At 47.4% G+C, this 25,999-nt stretch overlaps 1 protein-coding gene across 1 annotated transcript; it reads left to right on the forward strand.

The window, feature by feature from the left end:
• Positions 1-21,831, forward strand: LOC119436321 (inositol-3-phosphate synthase 1-A-like). Its single transcript, XM_037703139.2, is given in 8 exon segments — positions 1-137; positions 10,022-10,308; positions 14,797-15,103; positions 15,334-15,524; positions 15,526-15,561; positions 16,518-16,583; positions 16,585-16,842; positions 18,995-21,831. Coding segments are annotated over 7 exon segments (1,617 nt in total). The 5' UTR covers positions 1-137; positions 10,022-10,035; the 3' UTR covers positions 19,481-21,831.
• Positions 21,832-25,999: the final 4,168 nt, after the last annotated feature.

The raw sequence follows: 25,999 nt of genomic DNA on the forward strand, positions 1-25,999 counted from the left end.
GCACTCTCCAGTCCCTGAGAGATCAGCTGCGTTCAGCTGCCAAGCCCTCCTCGTACGCGATAACTGCGAGAAGCGCTACTGCTGCTGCTGCTGCTGTCGCTGCTCCAACCTCTTCCAGAGCTCCTGCCCACCGCACGGTAGGTGCCGCTTTCGGTCCAATCTTGCAAGTACTCCATCAAGAGATGCGTGTCCGCGCGCGCTAAACCCTGTGCCGGCGGCCTCTGCGACGCGGCGCCAGCTTCGAGAGACGTTCGAAAATTTGCATCGCCTGCTGCTGCTACAGAACGCAGTATTGGTAAACACGGAGGGCGTTATGCAGCTTCCCTGCAAGCCATGTTCCACCACTACCCCCCCCCCCCCCCCCCCCCCCCATCTCTGAACGGCTCGAATCGATTGTTCTCACCGGTAACCAATAAGCGGGTTAAAAGCGAGAACATTCGAGTGCCGGTCTAGATCATCGTTTTTCAATCCAGTCGGAGAATCGCGATGTAGGATTTACGTTGGCGTTGGTTTGTCTTCTATTGATGTGCCAGCCGAGCACTCTTGCTATATTGCCGCCTGGAGTGGCTCCATTGTCCAATCGCTAGGCACTAAAGCAATCGAAAAATATCTTGGCTCATGATTTTCTCGAGTGAACAGTAGCATTGGCGCATTTCTAAATAAAAATAAAATAAAAGGCTTTCGAATCGGTTGAAATTGAAGGCTGTCTTGCATTTACGCTGTGCTAAATAACAATTCGTTACTCCGACGTAGCAGCAATTAAACGTTTCAAAAGTTATGTAAAATATCCAAAGTTAGCGTGCAACCAAATACTAAATCGTAACGCAATAATTCGCAGAACCTCAGCAAAATGTGGGTCCAACACTTCTCTAAATAGCCCAAGCCGGCAGCCGCGATCAACAGCACTGCACATACTTCAAAGGCCGATATAGAAAGCAAAAACACGATTCGGGGAAGGGCTGTTTGTTTACTCTGCGCGCCTCCATCTGGCCCTGCATGGTTACTATTCCTGTGCCATTGATGCGAACCTGCACATGCTTCTTCTTCTTTTTTTTTTTTTTTTCCTAAGCTCTTCTGGCATCCCCAACGACCTGCTTGTTTTCGTAAATCATTCGGCCAGCGTAAGTGCGACGCATACCTCGCACCGGCATTTTCTTTTTGCATTTCAAATTGTCCGCGTCCCAGGGCTGCCCGCACGAGTAGCGAGGCCGCCATCATGGCGTCTTTCGCAGGGCGATGGAAGCTCCTCCCTCTCTTCTCTTTACCGCCATAGTTGTGGCTGCGACTGCTTACTCAGGCTCACCGGCACCCGATGCATAATATACATGTATATGAAGGCGCGTTGTGCGTAAGTGCATTAGTGGTTTCTTGTTCGTTTTAGTGCCTATTTTGATTCAATTCTCAGCTAACGTGCATCTTTAACATCTTGCGAGCGGTGATAAAAATTCAAACAAGTCGGGAGTTATGACATGGCTTTCTCATGGGAGCTTGCAACCCTGTAAGTGACGCATATTCCCCTTCTGGGAGCGTTGTCTGGGGCCTCAATTTTTTCACTATTCGTGATCCGGCCGGCACAGTGTTGCGCCCGCGCGGGACACGGTGACAGATTTGCCCACGAACTTCAATGCAGCCGCATGAAGTCGCATGCATGGGCGCCGGATGACCCAAGTCCTGGCCAATATCTAGTGCATGTCGTCCCGAGCGCTTAATTCACTGCACCGTGCGCTGTATATTACGCTCCAAAGTGAATAGAATTTGGCAAAGGAGGCACCGAAACGATGTATCCCCAGAAGTGGAAATGAGGAATGCTGCGTTCGTTCCTGACAGTTGTCTGTCACTGATAGCGTAGCAATCGATTAGCGTGCAGGCTGATTGTGCCGTTTTAGGCAATGTGCTGTGAGCTGCCTCACAACACTGGGAGCAGTTAGACAGTACATTGCTGTATGTTTACGGTGTCTATCGAGAGTCTGGAGAGTGGTTACTGTGGCTAAATCGCGCCTTTTTTGCCCTCGCATGTGGCACGCATCTGTCACGTTCACTGCAGCATGTCTCTCGTTGCCGACCTGGGCAGCGTTTCGAGCCTCTCTGAACCTTGCTTGTCTATTTGTCGTCGTTTAGCGCTGCGATGCTGAAGTTCTCTTCTCTGTTTCAGCCCACTTCGGGTGGTGCCAGTAGCTTAGGCACTGGTCGGTGTCGACCTGAAAGCCTCAGGCGCACGCGGATTCATGTACCGCCTCAGTTCCGGCTGTGTCGAGAATGGTGTTGTATGCCACCGGGGGTTACGTATAATGAGCCCTGTGTACGAGTTTCCACCAGAAGATGCAACCTTGTTTCGAGATGAGAAGGTTAACAGACCCTGCATGATTGATTGCTGCAGTGCTTTTAGGCCGGGAAACGTTCATGGGTTTGATTGGTCTGCAAAGGTGACTGGCAAACGCGCTCGTGCCGTAGGCGCTTAGAGCGAAACTTAAGGATTTATTAAGGATGACACTTCAATGTATAATTGTGTAAAAGAGGGGAGGGTGACATAGGCAGTGAAAAAAAATTCTGACTGCTTCGCTTTTTCAGTCGAGCGTTTCATTCCGAGTCACAGCCAACATTTCTGACTTTGTCAAATTATAGTACGAGTATGACAAATCACATTAATCCATCAAATATTTCACCATTTATTTTCCTCGTGACACTCGTTGCTTGAAAATGGTCATGTATGTACAGACCTGCGTAGAAACAGACATGCGTAGGCGCAACCTAAGTGGTTGCGCGCGAATGTCATGATTATACGCCAGTCTCCACAATAAGCAGCAAGCATTGCAACAATCGTAATGCCGTGACAAGCTTCCAACTTCTGGTGTTCTCATCTTTCTAATATGGCGTTGTACTAATTTTAGTAAGTGCGTAATTTCTCTAGTGGTTAGCAACTGTTTAGCGCACGCCTTGTGCCAGTCGCATTTACAATGTCACAAGTGACTCAAGAAAGCAACTCGCATCAATCAGTCGGCATGGTGCTAATTGTCAACTTAGTCGCTTTGTGCGCACAGCATATTGCGTGGTGCCCTGAAGCGCCGCCATCCACTGTTGGATGCGAGCGCCGCTTTCTTATTCAAACTTGTGCAGTTAGGCAGTGTCGCCCGTTGTCATCGCGTTATTAGTATGTTGTATAACCTGGATTCTTTCGTTGTGATTGAAGCGTTTATTTTCGTTCATTCTTGCTTCCGTTTGACGTTTTCCTGCATGGTTGATATCACTCGACAAATATCATCCTTGAATAGGCACTAGTCTTCGAAAGTATTAGCCAGTCTTGCCACTCGGCATCATTGTTTGGGAATGGTTAGTGCACCCTCTTGAAAAAAAAAAAAGATATTACTTGCTCTGGTGTTTGTTGTGATAACTATTTAGGCACTTCAAGTGTGCGGTTTTGGACGTTTTCTTTTTCATGATTTCGCGTAACCTCATGAATGCCATCTTGTTGAGAAGGGCAATTCTTAAATCAAAAGTGAATGTTACGTTCTGTAATTATATATAACCACTGGTGCAACAAGATAGCCTGAACATTGAGGTTATGCGGTACCACATTTTTGTTAGGAGCATATTGGAACTGTTTCCACGCCTAGGTATAACGGCCGGACGGCTTTTGTTCCACGTCACGCCATGTACTGCCATTCAGCCAAGCACAACGGAGGTTGCATTCACCGGGCACTCAGTGAACTTATTTCTTACATCAAATAGCTGTACCTCAACGGGGAGTTGCACAACACCATAGCTTTGGTTTTACTCTATCTAACCACAGCTTGCCCTACATCACGGCATTTTCATGATTCGCGAAGGTGAAAGAACCTTTACCGTTATAAAGGAAAACAACTCGTAGTAATGTTGCAGTGTCAATACGGTACTAAGCAATTTTGCACGTTGCCTGTGGGTATGACTATGCTCGAGTCACTCCTCATTGGGTGCAGTGTATTTTATGTAAAAAATATTTCCCGAACAAAAAAATGAAATGTTTGTGAAGTGTGCTACTAACCATGGAACTGACGAACTGCTTTTGTGCTCCATTCATTTCATTGTAAATGCTGGCGTCCCTCGATTGCCAGTGAGCAACACATCTTAGTGAGAGTTGTCTGGTCAAAAACAACTTCAATAGTTTCAAATTCTGGCGCAGTGAAACACTTCTGAATTGTCAAAATAACTCTAATTTTTAAAATAACCTGGTCGACTAAAAATATTGCTGAACGCATGTTTGATTAAAATAGAGCAGATTTCCTGCCCTCATCACTTGTAGTCGGGATCAGGTGCACTGAACCCCTGTAGATTTAACCACAGCCCAACGGCCCTATGCTACAGAAATTTGCAACAACATTCTTTTGCAAGCAGTAGGCCAACTACAGTCGTCTTGAACTGAGTGACACAGTTCATTTGGGTCGAAAATGCTGTACCAAATGCCTCCCATGGGTCTGTGTCAATAGGACATTTTGTTTCGTGCCACAGGGTCTGCTCATGTATTAAGGCGCGCACTTGGCAATTTCTAGTGACAATTTCTCTAGTCAATGATACCACCAATTGTAGGTGAGCTTTTTTGTGAAGAGACGAAACATATATTAAAGAATATATTCCCTGTGGATGCATCGCCTGCAGCGCTTGCTGTATACACATGAATAAATTATTAAAAAGACATAACAGTCTCATTTAGTATTGACTACTAAGACTGGATTCTTGGCTACAGCTATCTAGGTGCGGTAGAAAATCGTACTCCGTAGTCAAGCATAGTAATTATCGCCAGAGTCAGGCGCTACGAAAGGTCCCTATGCCGTGGTGCTCGCTAAAAATATAGCCATCGCAAGTTCCCGGACAAGAATGGTGTCGAAAGTGCACACCTGCTTAGTCAGAACATTTAATGCTTTTCAGTGGAAGCTGTTTACTGCACGATGTCTGCTAGTACTAATTGTATATGCATGATAGTCGCCCACAGTCCAAACTGCAAGGTATTTAGTACCGAGATTTTTCTCGTGCATTGAACATTAGAAGATAATTAGAAGCACAATTTTTCTAGTTTTCTGCCATTGTATTCGGTACGAGTGTGTGTCGTAACGCCGTGCGAGTTTCAATTTGGAAATAAAATATTTGACGACTCAAGGTTGCACTGCCAGTAAAGGTGGGTCTCTGCCATTAGAGCTTCAGCAAGTGAATTTTCTTCGTCAAACAAAGCCCATTTGTTGCAGCGGTGCTCGTGAAAATTGGGCGAACAATAGTGCTTTGTATACAGAACAACAACAACTAAATGTTTGTTACGGTCCGAGGCATAAATAATCCATTCTGTAAGCGTTCTGTGTTGAATTGCCTGCCGCCGTAACCTCTTGCTTGACATAAAGCTGATTCATCCACAGAACCCCTGTGCCCTGTATTATTGCAAGCAAGAACCGTCGGTTTCGTTTTCAAGACGACCGTTCGATGCTTGCAGTGCCAAATGCTACACATTTGGGTTCCTTCATTAATGGTGTGCGCTGAACAGTTTCACTCGCTGTCCTGTACTTACGCAGCAACGTAGGACAAAACAAACCAAAAATGGTAGCTGAAGGAACACAGACACGATCATTGTGGAAAGCCAGTTTTGTTTTCTATTTACAGCAAGAAATCGCAATCTGACACGTTGTGAGCACATTTTTCATTCGTTTCAGCACTGATAGCATATTTTGTTTTGTATATAAGAACATGTGTTTTAATGAGAGCGCACGCCATCTCTTGCCGAGTCAAATGCAATGGTGACGTGAACAAAATGATGCTTCCTCAACGTAGTGTTTTTCAGTTGCCACCCACTAACACCATTCCCGTTCTGTACAACTCGCACATCGTATTTCAAAAAGCCTAAGTTCCTGCTAAGGACTTCATGAGCACAGGTACTGTGCGTGATGGCAGCACTGACACGCATACGCATTTAGTGATTACGTAATAAGACCAATTCAGCCAATGCTCTGCGTTAAGTGTAACTCTGGAACAGTTTTCGTTTTTGGGTACTGCTCTCTTCTCGTCTGGCAGCCTGCTAAAAGCAAGTTTCCTCGACTCCTCGATACAAGAAGACCAAGCGAGTTGGCTAAGCTTGTTTAACTTCCTAAAGGCCTTGCTAAATTAGAACAAACGTTCGCATTGTCGTAACCTTGTCAGGCGATGAGTCAATGTGTTCGTCGCCGAAGGCTGCGGCGTCGTTGTCAGGCGATGATAGCCGTAGGGAATATTTCAGGGGCCGAATTCACAAAGCTTTTCGTTCGTAAGTGCTGCTTGCAATTGGCCAGCCTCCTTCGCTAATGATATGTCCAACACCACGATTGGCTTACACCTGCTTCTACGAACAGTTTTGCCGTAAGAACGTTTCTGTGAATCGGGCCCCAGGATCTTAAGTAATCGTTTAGTGTTAAGTCGTTACGCTATGACACACTGCAATACTTGCGAGTGAGAACAGAAATGTGCATACATTTTATCAGTGCTACCTCCGGGCTTTATCCCATGACGTACATTCATCAATCTTTTTTTACAAAATAGAAAGAACAAGAAAAGAGGACACTGAACACGAATAAAACTTCTCTTGGCAAAAGCTTGGCGCATGGCCAATTATGGTCGGTATTTTCAACGCTACTGAACAGACGTCTTCCGTGAGGCACCACTTCATTTCCTGGTTACGTTCCTGTCATTCTAGAAATACTGTTATGTTGCTCCTGACGTCATTTCCATGCGAGGTAACCCAACAGGCTGTGCTGTTACGCACAAACACAGATGACACGGCCCACGTTCTTCTATTAGATTCATCTGAAATCGCGTCCTCCCTTTCTCGGCACTTCTTAGCACACGGCACAAAAAGAAAAACGATAGATGAAATGCATAATCGTACTCGTATTGCCGCTTTCCGTCTAGACTTCTTTCCCTGCACTTTTGTAACTGTAATCGAGATAAATTCATCGGAGAACACTCTCAACGGATCTGGCTAGAAAGACGAAATTAACATTGTCGTCTTCAAGACCGTGTTAAGCATGCGCTAAAAGATTGGCGTTGGTTCTTGTGATAATTTAACCAGTTATGTCACTCACCATGAAGTAACAAAAATTCAATTGTGCATTCGAAACAAAAAATGTTCGAAAACAGCAAATAGTGTTAACACGGTCTGGAAGGCTGCTTATTCTATTCCATCCTGCATATCACTTAATGGCTCTAAAAACGATGTGAAAGCACAGCAGCAAGCTTAATTCCTGTTGACTGAAAGCTCAGCATTTTAGTCACAGCAGCGATGCTATTGAAATTGGTTTGCATCTCGAGCTACAGATGGTTTCTGTGTAACTAGGACCCCGACTGGCGCACATCTCGCGATAAGTGACATTGCTTTCGAAGGTCCTTTTGTGTAAGTAGGACCGATGTACTCGCACTAAACCGACTATCATGACCTGTGAAATTCAAACATGCCTAAAGGAATGGCTGTCTGAAACTTGACTAAATAGACGCTTAACAGGTCTCCACTTTGAGAAAACGCTTCCTCATTCGGCAAGTTTTTCTACACCCACAAGTAACCTACATAAGACGTTTGGGATAGCATGTCAGTGCAGCTGCGCACCATGGCAACGGCCAGTAGAAGACGTCACGAAACACAGCATATTCAAAGCATCGTTGAGTATTGAAATGACGCGCGTCTTTTGTGCTTTGGAAAAGTGTAGCAGAGCGTCCGTCTGAATTATTTGAAACCGTTTTATTTCACGCTATTTAAGTTTCTAATTGAATATTCCCACAAATACTTTTTTTATATTAAGGTCGACCGCTTACAAGAATTATTTCATTGATATAATTGTGCCAGAATACCTGCAGCTACACATGTCTCGGCTAAAGCTTGGTTCTAGCTGCGTTGAAACCCTCTGTAGTTATAGGTCACGTACTTCAAAGAACTGTTGCTCATCAATATCTGACACATCATACGGAGGCACTGACAGCTAACATGGGTGACAACTGCATACGCACTGCATGAGGTACAATGCAAAGCAGATATACACTTATAGAATCCACGTGAACAATTTGCTTTCGCAGATTTACTCCTACATGAGTTCGTATGCCGGAAGCCAGATGGTCATATACGATAGAAAACGAAGCACTACGTACAATAACATTCTTATTACATTGAAAACACTCTTGAACGTCACTGGTGCGCGCCATCCAAGTCATCGACCTCAAGTGGATCATTTCAAGTGGACAATGTGGTATGTCAAAACTTTGAGCAAGTCGCGCATCTCTCCAGGGAGCTTTCCTGTCAATGTAGCAAGGTTTATGTAACCTGCAGCCATAACGCATGCTGCTCTGTCGCACTATCATTACTTGGTTGCACTATCATTTTCGACAGAACTGATCGCGCAGTGATTATCGCGTGCGTGATTAAAGCACAAGTTCCACTCCTATCATTCGCTCCCGGCATCACATGCGTGACTCGACGAGCCTTCCGTTCTGGAGGCGAACCATTCGAGGTGCCTAATAGACGTTGTTTGCGGGGAGGTGTGCTGGCATAGGAATGAAACTTGCGCTCGGAACCCGCATTCCCAATATTGTCGACGGACTGGCCGCAGCCGGACACCTCTCTGCTGCGTGTCTTAGTAGCTCGCTTGGCACATCGTCGGCTCTAATATGATCGAGTGAAGAACGCGCGCGTCACACTGCGTTGTTGTATCGCGAAACTTTTGAGCTTATCTGTGTTTTCGCATGTTACTGCATTGGGTCCGTGGACAGTAATGCACGATTTTGAGTGATACACCGGCCTGGCGTGCCAAGTTTCTACAGGGCGGCATTTGCGATTCTGCGCAGAGGCAGCTGGCATCATGACACAACTTGCATGCAGCGAGTTCTCCGTTTGCGTGCAACAAGGTGTCGAAGCACGATATGCATTTATGCCACCTTTGGTACAAACAGCGCTTGTATTTTACCCATGCAAAGAATTGCATCACTTGTGGCAAAGTTGTTTGGGCGCTATAAGTCTATGCGTTCTGAAGTAGTGCAGGCGTGTGAAAGACTTCTTTTATGCGAATGCTCTCCAACGACACTAATATGCACTTCATATCTAAAACGCATCAGGTCACATTTGGCCTCTAATCATTAAAGTTGTGAAGCTTTCTTTCACGTTATAGTGATTTTTTTTTCACCGTGATTGCTCATAAACAAGGAAGACATGCGTGGAGCCGTTTTGCTTTGCTTCCTTTGTAATTGAACACCTCCCAACTTTGCTTTACCTAAAGTATGTACACTTAGACGATTGCATGATAATCGTTCAATTATCTGTTTAGCCGCACGAAGCTTAGCAAGAAGCAGTCACGGTGATCTCCCATTTAAAAGTGCTTGCACCACTTCACTCCATGAATTTGCGAACTAGTTCTAGGGTAGGCAACATCGAACGGTACGCGAGATCTCTACTTTCGTTTATTATGTGGTGCCTTCATGTCAGCTTTCACAGGCGAGCGGATCTCAGCCCTTTAGAACCTGTACCTGTGCCGAATGCAACGCAGTACGGAGCAGGTGTGAAATCCCACTGCGTTGTCTGTCGTACAGTGTGTACTGCACCCATTTCATATTCAGTGAGCCACCTATGTAGTCTTCGTTTCGATAATTTAATCTCTGATGCATACATGCACTAACGTTTCCGGCTTGTTGTGTTGCACAAGTATCAGTCATTCTCCCTGTAGGCTTAACAGACAGGGATGCGGCAGTTTATTTTACAGCACACGTGACAATGCCACGAGTAGCGAACGATTACTCGTGAAAAGCGCGGTGCCTTCACGCCTGCTCAATTCCTGCGAAGTCACTTGCTGAAAGATCAATTGCGCGACAGTCTCGTGGAAGCGGGAGCTGCGCCTCTTGCCACGGTGTCCTTTAGAAATGGGCCAGAGTAGTACGTGGGTGGATAGCCGTGGCACCGGGCCCTCTCCATCTTCGACGAGCCCGCAGCTAGCAGCAGCGCGCGACTGGTGGACCTAGGGGTGGTCACTAACGCGACGCTTGTGTCCGGGTGGAGCAGATTGCGCATCCAAGATGGTGAAAGTGGAGATCGACAGCCCGATGGTGCGCTACTCGGCGGACCTGATTGAGGCCGACTACGTGTACTCGATGTCCGAGGCCAAGGTCGAGGGCAACGTGTGCCGCGTACGGCCGCGCGACGTCCGCATGACGTTTCGCACCAAGAGGCATGTGCCCCGGCTGGGTGTCATGCTGGTCGGCATGGGAGGCAACAACGGCACCACCGTGATGGCCGCTACGCTGGCCAACAAGCTGGGCCTGTCCTGGAGAACCAAGGAAAAAGTCCAGGTAAGCGGCCGCGCCCCACTCGCGAGGTTTAGGCGCTTGTGCACGAACAGAGAGGCAGAAAGAACCTGCGGCAAAGAGCAGCTTTTACCGCCATCACAAGGGCACAGATAAGTTAAAGTTCAACCGATTTTAGTAAATTGCGTTCGCAAAGACATCAACTGAAATATCCTGCAAAGACTGCATTGTGACAGCACCGACAGTATAGAAACATTCAGCGGCTCTTCGGGTACACTTTCGCCCCAGCCTTTTAACAAATCTTACCGCAATAAATACATTAAGTACACACTAATTCAAATGGATTGAATGACCTTTAATCGGTGCTTGTGAACTTTAGTAGTTAAGCTCTTTTGACAAGAGTGCCTTTATAACACAGGAGAGTTTTCTTCTCGCTATACTGCAAGCGGAGGACATCAACTGCGAAAGTAAATTAAATGTTTCACCACTGTACTACTACTGGGTTCACCCTGCGACGTGTTTAATCTCAGGCACTGAATTCCCACACCGCTGAACGCATGAGCCGTTGGCGCCTGGAAAGTAATAGCGCTATAGCAGTACGATCCATGGTCGTTTTAGCGTGCCGTCACCGCTGCAGTTACCGCGACTGCAATATGCATGTGCACGACGAAGTATACGAATCGTATGCGCATCGAAAGTCTGATCATGTTGTAGAAACAGGACAACTGTATGCTCAAACGTTAACATTCGCTTGAAGAGAAAGAGGTCGTAGCGCACGCGGTCTAAAAAAAATAGTGGCTCTCCCGTAATCGAGAGTAGATGTAAGCATGAATGGCTACTGGCAAAGCAGATTGATGCCGCGACGAGGGCCTGAAAGCTTACTGAGCCGAAATGAACCTGTTTTGAACTGAACACCGTGACAAGTCTCGTCTCGGTCAAACAACCATCCACGGCGCGCCGGACTACTGTAGCCGGACGCTGCCGGCCTGGTCACGAAGCGTGGCGCCATCTCTCGAAGATGACAATCATGTGTACGGTGCACTTTTTCTGCCCTTTGAACGTCGCTATGGGGCTCCTGCTTTGCCCAAGGGGCGCTGCGAAAATGGTGCTAAAGAGCTCCCTCAGTAATGAACTGGGTAGTACCAAGCTCGGTCGTCTGCTTCGGAAAGCACGTTTACAGTATGGACCCGCCACTTTCGGTTGTGTTGTACCACGGCCTGCAGCGAATATCAGGCGCCGAATAATGGTTTAGGGGTGGCACACTGCGTAAAGGCAAGAAATTGTGCAACGCCGAATACGTGTAGGCCGTTCAAGAAATAAGCGGCGAAGTTTTAGCGTGGTGTCAATCGCAAGTGAAGTGAGTCGCGTATACGAAGTTGAACTTCAGGTAACGTTTGCACGCTGCTAGATACAGGCGCACAAACGCGAGGAAATGCTTGCTATAGATGAATTCACAGCAGCGATAAGCAGACATAATGTGTACGGAACTATTCGAGCGCACCACGGTACGCGCCGCGACGGCAGTGGTCTTTCAGCATGCCGCGATGTACGAACTGCTCGAGCGCACGATCGTACGTGCCGCGACGGCAGCGGTCTTTCAGCACGCCGCGATACGGCGGGCCTCCTGCAATCTTTGTTCACTGCATGCCGCTAGACAGGTAGTTATGCCTGCGCTGTAGTAGCGACCATCGGTCCCTTTAGCAACTGATAAATAACTGATGCAATGCATATGAGCTCGCAGTAACGTACTACGTGCGAATCGCGCTGCAGCGCGAGCTCGTGTGCTGCTCGCTTGATGTAGCTTTCAATGACAGCGCTCGAACATCGATGTGCTGTAATCTATACTGCCTTGCTGCGCTGTCTCAACGTCCTGGCTTGAGGTCAAGGATGAGCACATTTAACTCTCAAACCTGTGCTGCTCATAGTGGGGTAGTGAAGTTATCCAGTGCGCCCCACGCTCCGCTTCGTGACGCCTTGAAGGAAAACAGTAGAATCTGATGTTGGGATTCAGGCCTTCTTGCTCGTGGCAGCTCACGACGCAACAGTAACGACGGTGACGCTTTTCCGCGGCTGAGCTAGGTCTCTCCGGATCGGCGTCGCCGATTCCTTCTGCTTCCAGCATTACGTCCCACGGCACACGGAGAATCCGCTTTCGTTTTACTAGGCTGCGGCCAGCTCGCAGCGTGGTCGGCGTGGTCTGTGAAAAGTGACGAGCCTTTTCGCACTCGCAACGGGGCAGAAAAAAATAAGAATCGACGCAAAATTCGAGCTAGAAACGTGCTTCGCCACAGCCATGGCTCAATACTACCCTAGCTGGTACTACCCAGATAACTTTTCTCGCCACCACCAGGCGCCGCTACTATACCTCAAGCTCCAGCGCAAAACGCCCACTGGAAATGACAAATTAAACTTCAGCTTACTAAAAGTTACAGCTTGAGTGATATTCTGAACAAACATTAGGAAGACATCGGAAGCAATTTTTTTAACTTGTTTGGGCAGTAACTGGCGTATGTAATGCGGTCCAGTACGAGGAGTTGGGGGCCAGAGACCGCATTTTCTTAAGTTTTGACTGGTTGCCCGGAGGATCTCGTTTTGCTCTCGCAACGATGCCCGGATGTTCTCTGTCACGGCTGTCACCCGTTCACCGTCGGCGCGAAGTCGATCGACGGGGTATACAAGCCCGTTGGTCGTTCCGTACTCAAGCGAAGCACAGTGAAAGAGTCAGAGTCGGGAGTAAACAAAAAAACAAGGTATTTATGGGCTGATAAATATGCACAAATTAATCAAATAAAATAATAAAGAAAGACACAAGACAACTAACACACCTGAACTTAATATAGCTCAATGATGACAAGCAAATGTGACGAGCAATTAACAATGCATATACATATGAAATAGTGCGAGGATCAAATACACAAGAATACACTTAACAGTAATTGACTAAAACAAAATTCAAAAGAAAACAAACGATGTCATACGCGTGGCCGGGCAGCAGCAACAACTCCATAAACCGTGAAGTCGGCGCGCAGAGCTTTCCCGAAGAATGCTGGAGGGCCGATCTTGTCGAGGTGGATGCGATTGCTGGGCTGGGTTTCCCGGGAGTCTAGATCTGACGACTTCCCTGAAGCAGGTTGAGCTAACTTGAGGCGAACTACCGTGAACTTCGTTGCAGACGCTGGTATGACGTCTCGTACGCGGCTAGGCGGCCCAGGTGATACTGGACGGCACTAGCTCCTTGACTGCTTCTCAGCAGCTTGCAGGCTCAGCTTCTAGACTAATTATCTGGGCCCAAACCTGCGCTTAAATAGCCTCTCCCTTCCCCAGTCTGCAGGTATACAGAGTTCACATAATTATTTCATGACTCCTCCCAAAAGTCTTGGCCGCGCCCCTTTCACCAGGGGCAAAGGAACGGTAGACTCCCCCCCCTCTCCAAGGTCGAGCCCCCGCACTGTACCACACGGACGCACACGCGCACACCTGGGTCCGTTAATCGGTGTGTCGCTTTCTCGAGACTATATGCCGCACCGTGAAGACACGACGTTTTTGACGCTCGTTAATCGGCTGTGTCGCTTTGTCGAAACTATATGCCGCACCGTGAGGACACAACAGTTTTTGGCGGCCGTTAATCGGCGTGTCGATGACTCGAGAGACTACGCCGCTCCGTGACATTCTCGTTTCGTTCTCGCCCCATTATCGTCTCGAGTGCCCGGATAACGGCTCTAGATTTGGCTCAAGGTCTCTTGAAGGTCGCCGACAACGGGAGCTAAAAGCATTTCATGCTTAAAATTCGTGACAGGACGGAATCACTCGACCTTTCTGACTGCAACAGAAGTGCTTAAAAATGAAATTCTACGTGGCTTTAGCCTACATTTCTATATTTAATAGTTTATGCTCTTGGGCGAACTTTCGAAATAAATAAAAATGCAGCCACCACGATCGAACCTGCGACCTCGAGCGCAGCAGCGCAACGCCATAACCACTAGGCTACCGCGGTAGGTGATGAAAGTGGTCTGAAAGTTGAATTCAGTCGTTTTCTTGGTGTCGAGGTGGCATAGATTGGTAACAAAGGTTGTGGATAGCACAGGACTGCGTGCTCTCGCGAAACGTATACTAACAGATTAGCAGGCCACTTGTCTGAGGCCATCGTATATCGCAGGCATAGCTACCATCGTCCCTGGCAAGGTTGTCTTTTTGCAGCCTATGTCAACGTTCACCCGCCGTGGTTGCTCAGTGGCTATGGTGTTGGGCTGCTGAGCACGAGGTCGCGGGATCGAATCCCGGCCACGGCGGCCGCATTTCGATGGGGGCGAAATGCGAAAACACCCGTGTACTTAGATTTAGGTGCACGTTAAAGAACCCCAGGTGGTCCAAATTTCCGGAGTCCCCCACTACGGCGTGCCTCATAATCAGAACTGGTTTTGGCACGTAAAACCCCATAATTTAATTTTTTTTTATGTCAACGCTCTTCGTGGCTCGAGCGCCAGTGCAATGTTTGCGATGCTTTTCTTCCACTCAACGTATCCGCATTTCCAGCATGCCAACTACTACGGGTCCATCACGCAAACGTCTACCGTCAGCTTGGGGAACGGGCCCCAGGGAGAGGTGTACGTGCCGATGAAGGACCTGTTGCCCATGGTGAACCCGAACGATGTGGTCTTTGACGGCTGGGACATATCGAGCCTAAACATGGCCGAGGCCATGCGTAGGGCCCGGGTGCTAGACGTGCAGCTTCAAGATCAGTTGGCGCCCCACATGGAGAAGATACAGCCTCGGCCGGGTATCTTCGACCCAATCTTCGTTGCCGCCAACCAGGAGGACCGCGCCGACAACGTAATACCAGGTGCGAAATCCGCAGGCTCTTATGCATTTATAATCCACTACTAGTCGCCACTACTAGTCGGCATTGTATACTAAGCTACTAGACTAACTAAGCTAGTTCAGTCCTGCTAGATAAAATATAAATTACTTCTTGCGCTAGTTGTGGCAGCAGTGCAAATACAGCAACAGAAAGATAACACCTTAAGATGATGCTAATGTACCACATTTATTTGCTGTTCTTCTGTACAACAGGAAACAAACAGCAACAGCTGGAACGCATCCGGGCTGACATCCGGGAGTTCGTTGCCTCGAACAAAGTGGACAAGGTGATCGTACTCTGGACAGCCAACACGGAACGCTATTGTGATGTCACCGATGGAGTCCACGATACGGCTGCAAAACTTCTTGACGCCATCGAAAAGAGCCACCCTGAAGTCTCGCCAGTCGACAATCTTCGCTGTAGCCGCAGTGCTCGAAGGGGTAAGGCTCCCCCCGCCTCTTTCGTGTTTACTGAACGTCCTAGAAGTGCAACATTTATAGGCACTTGGAAATTGAGAATTTGCTGGAAGGTAACAAACAACGGAAATAAAGGAGGGCGGGGGGGGGGGGGGGGGGGGCTTATAGACGTAGGTGTTGAGGGTGATAAAATTCAAAATATTTCATTTACGAGGATTTACGTGCCAAAACCAAGATATGATTATGAGGCACGCCGTAGTGGGGGACTCCGGATAAATTTGGACCACCTGGGGTTCTTTAACGTGCACCCAATGCGCGGTACACGGGCGTTTTAGCATTCTGCCCCCTTCTAAATGCAGCCACCATGGCCGGGATTTGATCCCGTGACCTCGGGCTTAGCAGCGCAACTCCAAAGCCACTACGCCACCACGGCGGGTAATTCAAAATATTAAGGTTACAAGTAATTTGTATAACAATAGTGTCAACTACCACGCTGAATAGAGTGATTACCACGTTGACAAAACATGTGGCTGCAACGTAATTGTGGCTTGTGTCATTGGTGCTTCAGTAGTGTCGAACGGAGGCCGCAGTGCTTACGTCAACGACTATGCGAACCAGTAGTACCAGCATGTCACGCAGGTTTTCTACCAACATAAGTGTTCGCGCAACAAATGAAACCGGAAATGTCAGCTGATACATTGTACAAATATCATTTCTGCAAAAGCCGCGTCACTGCTTCGTTCGTTCGCTTTCTTTCACCACTTTTGGGACAATGGCCAACATATGTTCACATTCCCAATTTTTGTAGTACACATTATTGTCGTGTTTTCATTGGAAGATATCCAGTCCGTCGCTAATTACCAGTTCACATGCCTCAGTGGAGCGCATAGCTTCAACGCTCGCATCAACACGATCCAGCTTATAAGGTGAGCCATGTTGTCGCGAGTAAGCCTGATGTCTCCGTTTTTCGGCTCTCGCAGTGCACCTACATCAACGGGTCCCCTCAGAACACCTTTGTGCCGGGACTTTTGGAGCTGGCCAGGCAAGCACCAGGTCTTCTTGGCTGGTGATGACTTCAAGTCTGGCCAGACAAAGCTCAAGTCGGTGCTCGTGGACTTCCTCGTGTCGGCCGGCATCAAGCCAGTCTCCATCGTCAGCTACAACCACCTAGGCAACAACGACGGCAAGAACTTGTCGGCTCCCGCCCAATTCCGTTCCAAGGAAATTAGCAAAAGCAACGTTGTCGACGACGTGGTTAACAGCAACTCCATCCTTTACGCTCCGGGAGAGAAGCCGGATCATTGCGTAAGTAGTGCATTGTTGCAGCAGACCCCTCCAGCCCATCCCTCGCTTCGTGCGCAACGCGCTGCGCTTTACAAATATAGACTACTGCTCACTGTGCTCACCATGTGCAACACTGGAAGACATTATTTTTTCCGCAACCCGTGCTACTGCACGGCTCATAGATCCCTTTTGAAATTTCGAAGTGCAAAGGAACGTAAACCTCCTTGCAAGCAAATTACACATACCATGGCCTCCGAGATGAGTGGGTAACGGCGCGCATGATCTCGGAAGCTATGTACTTAACAATTTTAAACATTTTGCTACACTCTAAATGTAGTAGGACACATTTATAAAATGAATGCGAGTGTTTTTTCAGACCTGTGCTTAACGAGTTACAAGTAATTACCTGCAATCAATTAAATTTTGGCTAGCTTTGTAATTAATCGTTTACATTTTTTATCGCTAACGCTCACTGGAATTCAAATATTTTTTTTCCGGTAACCAATTATTCAATGTAACCAGTTACTTTATTTACGCAACGAGCTGTAACAGGTGACGCAGATTTGAGCGCTTCAATTTGGCTGGCGCTATATACGAGACAACGCCCGCGGTCGTGCCACGCAGCAGCGTCTCGGATGCGCGTGTACAGAGGTAGACCGAGGCGCTCAGCAGTATCTGTTTCCTCCCCATAAAACTCCACAAGATGTTGGCCGATGATTTGAATCTACGTTGCAATGGCTCGATAGCTATGCCCATTTCGGATGTCGATGCCATGTAAATCACCTGCGGACGATATTTCAGCTCTTCAATGGCTTTCCTGGGATCGCCTTCTCAGAGTGTCAGCAACAATGAAGCGCTGCTCTTCACAGGGGACCCAGATGCGAGCTTCGTGGCATTGAGTAACCACACACTTGTGCTCAAGGTGTTCGTGCGTTACAGCACCGCCCTTCTCTCCAGTGCGCACATCGAGCAAGTTTTCAGTGTCTGGTGTTGTAACCCCCCCTCCCCCGTGCGCGCGTCCAGCCCCACCAGTCCAACGTGTACCTTCAGTGCTCTGTTCACATTGTCGGCACAATTCAGAAGGTGGCTTGTGGTCGAATTTTCCTGATTAACAAAAACTCTATTACTGTCTTGTATTTATTCATTCCCTCTTACATTACTTTGAGTAAAACGTTGAAGTAATATAAACATCATGATCCTTGGTGTCATTATATTATTATAATCATTAGGCATTTTATTTGCTGTTGGATTCCTCTGGCTAAAGCAAGGAAGTTACATATTATGCACAGTGCTTGCTTCCCCCCCCCCCCACCCCCATACAATTTAACCCCCCCTCCCCCCCTGGCAGAGATCCTTGGTGCGCTACTGGTTATCGGCGCTATTGTTTTTCGGTAGCGGGTACAAGTAGCGCTGGTTTTTTGTTGTGCAACATATGCATATAAGCTGCAGGCCGGATTTTGAACGTTCAATGTGTCCACGCCCGCCAATGTCGAAAATGCGACTGAAGTTTGTTCCTCGTGGTTTTCGGGCTATGTACTCCCTGTTCTAGTATTCAGACCACTGACGACGTGGTCTAGTCTGCCGGATCTTGAGTGCGGTACTGTTGTATGTAAGGTGTTGTCGTACTGTTCTCCAGCCGGCACATAATCCATCTTTATTTATCTATTTATTTTAATTTTCCCGGATATTCATTACCCACTATCCTTTTTTATTTTAGCATTTCTTTCTCTAGAGCAGGCAGGTATCTCCTGGCGGCAGTTCAGAATGATAGTAATATCGTTTCAACTTGCAAAACCGAGAACTTGACACCACTGCAGGCTTGCTAAATTGTGTTGGAAGGTGGCAGTCTGACCTTGCACCCTTTCGTTGTACAAATTGCAGAAGAAATAAAATAGCTTCTTGAAAGTAACTTACGGCGAGAAATCGTAGTTCATAAAATTTGACGGAAGCATAGTACTTCGCGCGATTTTTGTAGGCGTTTGTACTGGTATACCTTACACAGTTTTTCTGTCCTGGTTCTACTTTGAGTCGACGCTTGTTTTCAGTTTAGGATGCACAATATTAATCAGCGTATTACGTGCTGAATGTATAGTGTGAGCGTTGTAGTACGTGAATACTACTGTAGTGGTTCGACGTGGTGAATGACGTCTCTATATTCCCGATTTCGTCACAGGTGGTCATCAAGTATGTGCCCTACGTGGGCGACAGCAAGCGTGCTATGGACGAGTACACGAGCGAGATCATGATGGGCGGCCATAACACCATTGTGGTGCACAACACGTGCGAGGACTCGCTGCTGGCAGCGCCGCTCATTATCGATCTGTTCATCCTGGCCGAGCTGTGCGAACGCATCGAGTTCAGCGTGGCCGGCAGCAAGTTCCAGGGCTTCCACAGCGTGCTCTCTCTGCTATCGTACCTCTGCAAAGCGCCCGCCGTGCCCCCCGGCGCGCCCGTGGTCAACGCACTCTTCAAACAGCGCTGCTGCATTGTCAACGTGCTGCGCGCCTGCGTAGGCCTGGCGCCCTGCCATTTCATGGATCTCGAATTCAAGGCCAGCGACGCATCCGTATGGGAGCGCTCTAAGAGCGCCCTGGTGCCCGAAGAGTCCGGCTCCAAGAAGCAGGCCCGCTCGCCGCACGAGGTGCGCACCATCGCCTGAGCGGCCACTAACCTGTTGATGCCGGCCGAAGCCACCGTCGGCGAGTTGCAGATCTCACGCGAAGAACTGTGTTCACGCAAATGCTGTCCCTAACGAGCTGGCACTGTTTTGGCGAACGCTGAGCGAGCCACTGTTCACTTGCCTTGTACGCAGGATGCCAATGTCGGATCAAAAACGCGAGTGAAAAGCAGCCACTGATTTTTCGTAGGGCTCTCACAGCGCTACATCCAAACTTCTCGTCCTGATATGCACAATTAATTGTCACAGATCGAATCGTTTTGGCTAGGTAGCAATTTTGCAATTAAATTTTAAATCGCTTTCTGATCATTGTTTCATGAAACTACAACTTCAGTAGCAAACCTGGACTAGTTGACTGACGTTTAAAGCGCTTTCACGAGGCTGACACGTATTGCCCTGTTTTGGACCAAAGGCTGCATCCTGCACACTAGTTTTAAATGCTTTTGACGGCGCCTACCATGACCACTGTCGTCAGGACTAGTAAGTACTTAAGATTCTCACATCCGCCTCCCGCCACATACACGCACGCGCGCGCACGCATGCCAAACACACAAATACACTGGTTTCCTCGTAATTTTCTGAACGTTGTTATGCGTGGTCACCCTCAGCCATGCTTTAGTGCAACTGCGGGATCGGAGCGCTCAAGGCAGCCGAGTTCCGGTGTGCCAGTACTGAACTACTTTATTCGTAGATAAAGCTGCGCTCGAAGCTTGCGCCATTTCTTGTCTTTCGCATTCTGTTTTTTTTTTTTTTTTTTTTTTTTTTTCGTGAGCGTGTCGTGGCGAATGTACTCAACTTGTTCTTTCGAAACCCTTCTTTATTCGAATTTTTGTTCGTGCCTTCCTAGCACTACTGGCAGCTTATTTTTCAATATAGCTCTGTAGTTGTCATCCATGTATTTTTGTGCGTAAATAGATGGGGGGACATGCTCCACGTTATTGCTGTATACTATTCGTGATGAGTTACGTGCCTGAAAAAAGTTTGCATGCGCACGCAGTGATGGGAACTTCGTGAGTATATCGCTTCAGCGATGCGCAATGCGAAGGTTCGTGTGCGACTGACCTCTGTGCGGATGACAGGGTTTGGCAGTGAGTGAATCCATTGCGCTGTTGGCTTGCGCGTATGCATTGCGAACAAGTAATGGAACAGCTCACTGTGGTAAAAGAAACGAAGTGGCTTTTTTTTAATGCTCGTTTTTGTACCTGTGCACCTGCACACGGGCGGGCATCGCGCTTTGTTAATACATAAATTTTTAATGAACAAGTTTCCATACGTGATCTTGAAGCCAGTTTATCTACGTGTGTGCCGTATTCTTATAAAAAAAATGACAGCTGTCCATAGCCGCAGGAAATGTGACGCTTCCGTCTCTTTTAAACTTGCGGTCGCATTCGAGCGCACCTGCCAGCTGCAAGTTTTTTGCAGTGCAGCCATGCTCCACGTGTTCTTACCTGGTCACGTCACTAGTGTGTTCTTTTTTATTTTATTGAATTTTTCGTTCATACACGCTGTGTGGTTTCTTGTTGGACTGAGGAGCTTTCTGGCAATGGGCAACGCAGCATTTTGTACCGCCGGACTCGCAGCTATATCTCGGCAATACATGCGTTCGAGATCTATTGCTTGCAAGCTCACGTCCCGTCATCAGGGCGTTCTGAAACTCGGTCGCTCGCGCCGAAGACCTCCTCGAGACCAACACCTCGCTCCTGTGAGATACTGACATTGTAATAGTTGGCATTTTTGGCACAGTATTGTCCTGCGATCATCACTGCAACTGCCGTGTTGTTGAACTCGGAGCATGTGCATGTGGAGCCTTCTCTCTGGCCACGGATGTTTTAGTAGACTTTTTTTTTTGTCCTGTGAATGAATCGACTCTATTGTATTCTGTTTTAGCGTTGCTTTTGCGCGCTTTATATGTCATGTCTACCAGATAACTTCAGTCAAAGCCAATGTTCCTTAGAGTGTACTACGCCAACGCGCGACCGTCGTCAGACTAAAAACAGGTTGTTTTAGGAAACTACCTTCAGTCGTTTGTGCGCACCTTGGTTGTGGTAACTATGTGACTTGAAGAATGTTTGTGAAAAATCATGTCCGCACTGTTGGTAACACCACATTGCGTGATTGTAAGTTTTCCACCTGCTGGCTACGTCGAATGTTTTCGGTGGTCTGAGATTTATATCAGCCTGATAGTGTTTTCATACCACCGTACCATAACGTGTTATACGAGTGAGCAAGCGAGCTGAACCTGTTTCTTGTCTAATAAATAGTCATGGGTCCATTGTGTTCCTGTTTGTACAGTATACAATATTGTCTTGAATAAAGTACAATGTTAACACATATCATCTGCCCGTTCTTACCACCGGTGTTCTTTGCAGCGGTGCCAAGGCCGGGACCTCTTGCCCTGGCACAGTTCTAAACCAAAGAAGTGGCTCCTTAGGCGTGCCTCGAGGTTTGCTGTGTCGCGGCACTTTTGACAGCCCTTTTGTTAAAATAAAAAACCATGTCAAAAGCGCTATGGCCTCCGAAATGTATCCTATTATGCAGCACGAAAAAGATGTATCGTCAAACTGTTGGAGCACTGGGAAAGAAAAGCAATTGGTAGTATAATAAAATGCAGGCGATGATGTGCGACAATTCTTATTATGTATTAAGGGCATACTTGTGCAAATAAGCGTCACTGTTCTTTAGGGCTGTCACAGGTTCGCTCACATTACATTTTAAAGGAGTACTGACATGATATTTTCAATTCTTCATTTTTGCGTTAAATGAAGTTCCGGAACCTCTAAATCCTAGAAAAAAATATTGGCAAGCCTCAGAGCACCCTAAACAAGTTAGTGTAATAGCTTTTTACAGCGAAGCTGTCTATAGCTAGGGTTGTATACATTTTTCGTGTCTGTCAACAGATCTGCGTGTACTTAAACTCAGCTACCGAATTTGATGCAAAATCGCTTTAATCTGTGCAAAAGCTTATGTGTCTCATTACTTGGATATGCATTTTCAGTGGATTAGTTATCAATAGGTACCATTTTCACAGTCAGTAGACTTCAGGTAAATAATAAGGGTTCCTCAAACATTTGCGCTGTGCGACCCAACGTTGCTAGACTAGCTTCAGTTGTCAAACTCGGCGGCGTTGCGCGGAACCGCCACCCGCGTCTTCATGGCGCTGCAGTTGCACCCAGCTTCACTTCCCGACTAGCCGGCTACGTGAAATGGCCCAACACACTATCTAGGTGGTGTTGACTGGCCGGACGAAACACGCGGTGCAGCGTTGGTGTATTCTGTGGTTGGTTGTTGACGGCGGATTTCAGGAAGCATGTCAATGTCATCCGCGAAACTGTAGCCTTCGCCGCGTTTGTTAAGGATATTAGCAGACTGTGCCGACGTGCTGCGTTCCTGGCTGCACAAGCGGCTATCGAACATTGTCGACAGTTCGGCGCGCCACTTCTTCTGTGCTCCCAGCAATGAGACACTTCGCTCCGTGTTGAACAGAGCGATTTATTGTGCCGACCGGGAACCCTTTGCGAAATCCAAGGTGTCTGATTTACACTTTCATGAGCAGGACATCCTAAAATGTTACGTGCATATTATCAAGGGACAGATGGTGGAGGTGCCACGAGGCAAAAGGACACTTGCCGAGGGTGCGGTTACGAAAGTGTTCCCGAACCTGTCCTAGTACCTGTCTAACCAGCCGGGAAAAAAACACCCGCAAACTAAGTGAGACGTTTGGTGACCTGTTCTGGGCAATCTTAGAAGAGCTGTCAGAGAATACGCTGAGTCATGTTGGGTGCCCCTTGCGCTTTCGGGAACTGAGTGCACGCATCATTATATTTTATTTAGTCAGTCACGCGCAGGCATGCACGCATACCTTGCAGGAACCTTGCATAAAAGTGCATTTTTATGCAAGGTTCTTGGAGCAGCGGCGGGGATCCAGTCTAGAAGTAAAGGCAGCGAGGAAACATGCCAAGCTTCTGTAGATAGAGTTTGTTTCCACGTGGGCGCAAATCATTTTCCTAGATTATGTCCCTTCTGACAGTTTAGGTCTTAGTTTTATATACAGGGTGTTTCACTTAACTGCAGCCAAACTTTAAAAATATGCAAATGCCACGTACCTGGACATAACCAAGGTAATGTTGTTTGCCGTCGCTTGGAGATACTCAGATTATATTTGCATTCCGCCTAATTAACTAATTAGTCCTAATTAATTAATCAACTTCTCAATTATTATAGTGAGATGAAAAGTGTCAATGAGAAGATTGTAGAGCCGAACTTTCGATACAGCTTTCTGTTGCTCAATACGTGCTACATGTAAGTGTATTTCCGAGTGTGAAAGATGCCCGCGAATACACGCAAACTGCCTCGAGCGGCCAGTCGCGCGGCAGTTGCTCTACAATCTTCTCATTGACACTTGCATCCAACTATAATAATTAAGAAGTGATTAATTAATAACGACTGATCATCTAATAAGGCGGAATGCAAAAAATAATCTGAATATCTCCAAGCGACGGCAAACAACATTACCTTAGTTCCGTCCATGTACGTGGCATTTGCATATTTTTAAAGTGAAACACCCTGTATATCTGGGGCATACAGTTGTTTTTTACTTCGTTTTCTTTAATAAAGCATTCATTGGTTTACAAGAAAGTTGTGCTGTTATTTTTATGGATAATAAATTTGGTCTCGCTAGCTGGCATATAACTGCCCCAGACCAAAGTGTTAAGAAAACGTGCCAAGCTTCTGTAGGGGAAAGGTAAGCTGCGTGAAAGGTTAAGACGACAGGAAGAAACACACGACACTTAGAAACGAAGCTTCTACCCTTCGTCGTATGCGTTTCTTCCTATCGTGCAGTTTGCCCTTCTTTCAGTATGAACCAACTAGGCCGATATATCTTATTGCTGTAGGTGGATACTGCTTTCGCATGGTATTCAGACGAGGGAGAACGCCAGCGAGCGTGAAACACGCTTAAACTGCACGTCCGCACGAGCTCAAGGCTGCGGCGAGGCGTCTGCAGTGGAGTTCGATGGAATGGCGCCGCCATCTGGCGACTGCCAAAGGAGTGGCGACAGCGGCGGTAAGCGCAGAGGCGGAAAATTTGACAACTGAAGCTAGTCTAGTATTGTTGGTGCCACCCGCGTCGGCCATGTGTACGCGCTCACACCGCCCTCTCTTTGTCGTCGCTCCAAGCGCTTGCGTGCCTAGTTTCCTTCCGCTTTCCCGGCGTGGCGGTCCCGTCGCGCGTGTTTAGTTTCCTCCGGCTCCCCAAAGTGGCGGTAGTCTTTCACGCGAACGTATGCCGCCGATCAAGACCGCCGATCAAAATAAAAGTGTGTGTGCCTGTGTCTTTCTTCGGGATGGCCACCGTCGCCGCTCAAGTGAAATAAAATTTGCTAATACATTGATCTAAATTATACGTGGTGGCGTGGAGCAGAGGTAGAATACCCGGCTTCAAATCTGAAGGTCGTAAGTTCGAATCCTACTCCAGTCCACCACATTTTCAGGCATGGAGTGGTGCCTGACAACGGCAAAGAAAAAAATATATATATATATATATATATATATATATATATATATATATATATTGCCGAGAGCTAGTGGGGCTATACTAGTTCAGGTGCAACCAAACGCGGAAGGCCCACTAAGCTTCATCAAAGTCACTCCCTCACCAGAACAGGAATTGGCCTCCCTGGTGCAGTATTCGGCCGCTACCTCCCTCATGACTCCGATGATTAACCCATGGCCCTCAGTCCCCAGTGGCTGCGGAGCACCTGACCAAGGCGACGGTCAGACCTGCTACGCGGCAGAGGGTGCTAAGAATCTCTGGGTCCGGACAGGCCACCACTGGAAACTCAACCTGGCAACGTTCAACACGCGCACCCTATCGAGTGAGGCTAGTTTAGCAGTACTATTTGAAGAATTATCAGGCATTGCCTGGGATATTATTGGCCTTAGTGAGGTTAGAAGAACTGGTGAGGCTTACACAGTGCTGACTAACGGCCACGTCCTCTGCTACAGAGGTCTTCCAGATAAGAGAGAATCCGCGGTAGGACTTCTAGTCCATAACAACATAGCGGGCAACATTGATGAATTCTACAGCATTAATGAGAGGGTAGCAGTCGTCGTAATAAAGCTGAATAGAAGGTACAAAATGAAGGTAGTACAAGCCTACGCCCCAACCTCTAGTCACGATGATGAAGAAATAGAACAGTTTTATGAAGATGTTGAATTATCAATGAGAAAGGTGCAAACTCAGTATACTGTAGTCATGGGCGACCTCAATGCAAAAGTGGGAAAAAATCAGGATGGTGAGCAAGCAATTAGCAACTACGGCATCGATTCTAGAAATGCAAGAGGAGAGATGTTAGTGGAATTCGCGGAAAGGAATAGGCTCCGAATAAAGAATACCTTCTTCAGGAAGCGCAGCAACAGGAAGTGGACCTGGAAAAGCCCTAATGGAGAAACAAGGAATGAAATAGATTTCATACTCACTGCCGATCCAAGCATAGGGCAGGA

This window comes from Dermacentor silvarum, chromosome 1 (assembly GCF_013339745.2).
Source record: "Dermacentor silvarum isolate Dsil-2018 chromosome 1, BIME_Dsil_1.4, whole genome shotgun sequence".
In the NCBI taxonomy this organism is placed as follows: Eukaryota; Metazoa; Arthropoda; class Arachnida; order Ixodida; family Ixodidae; genus Dermacentor; species Dermacentor silvarum.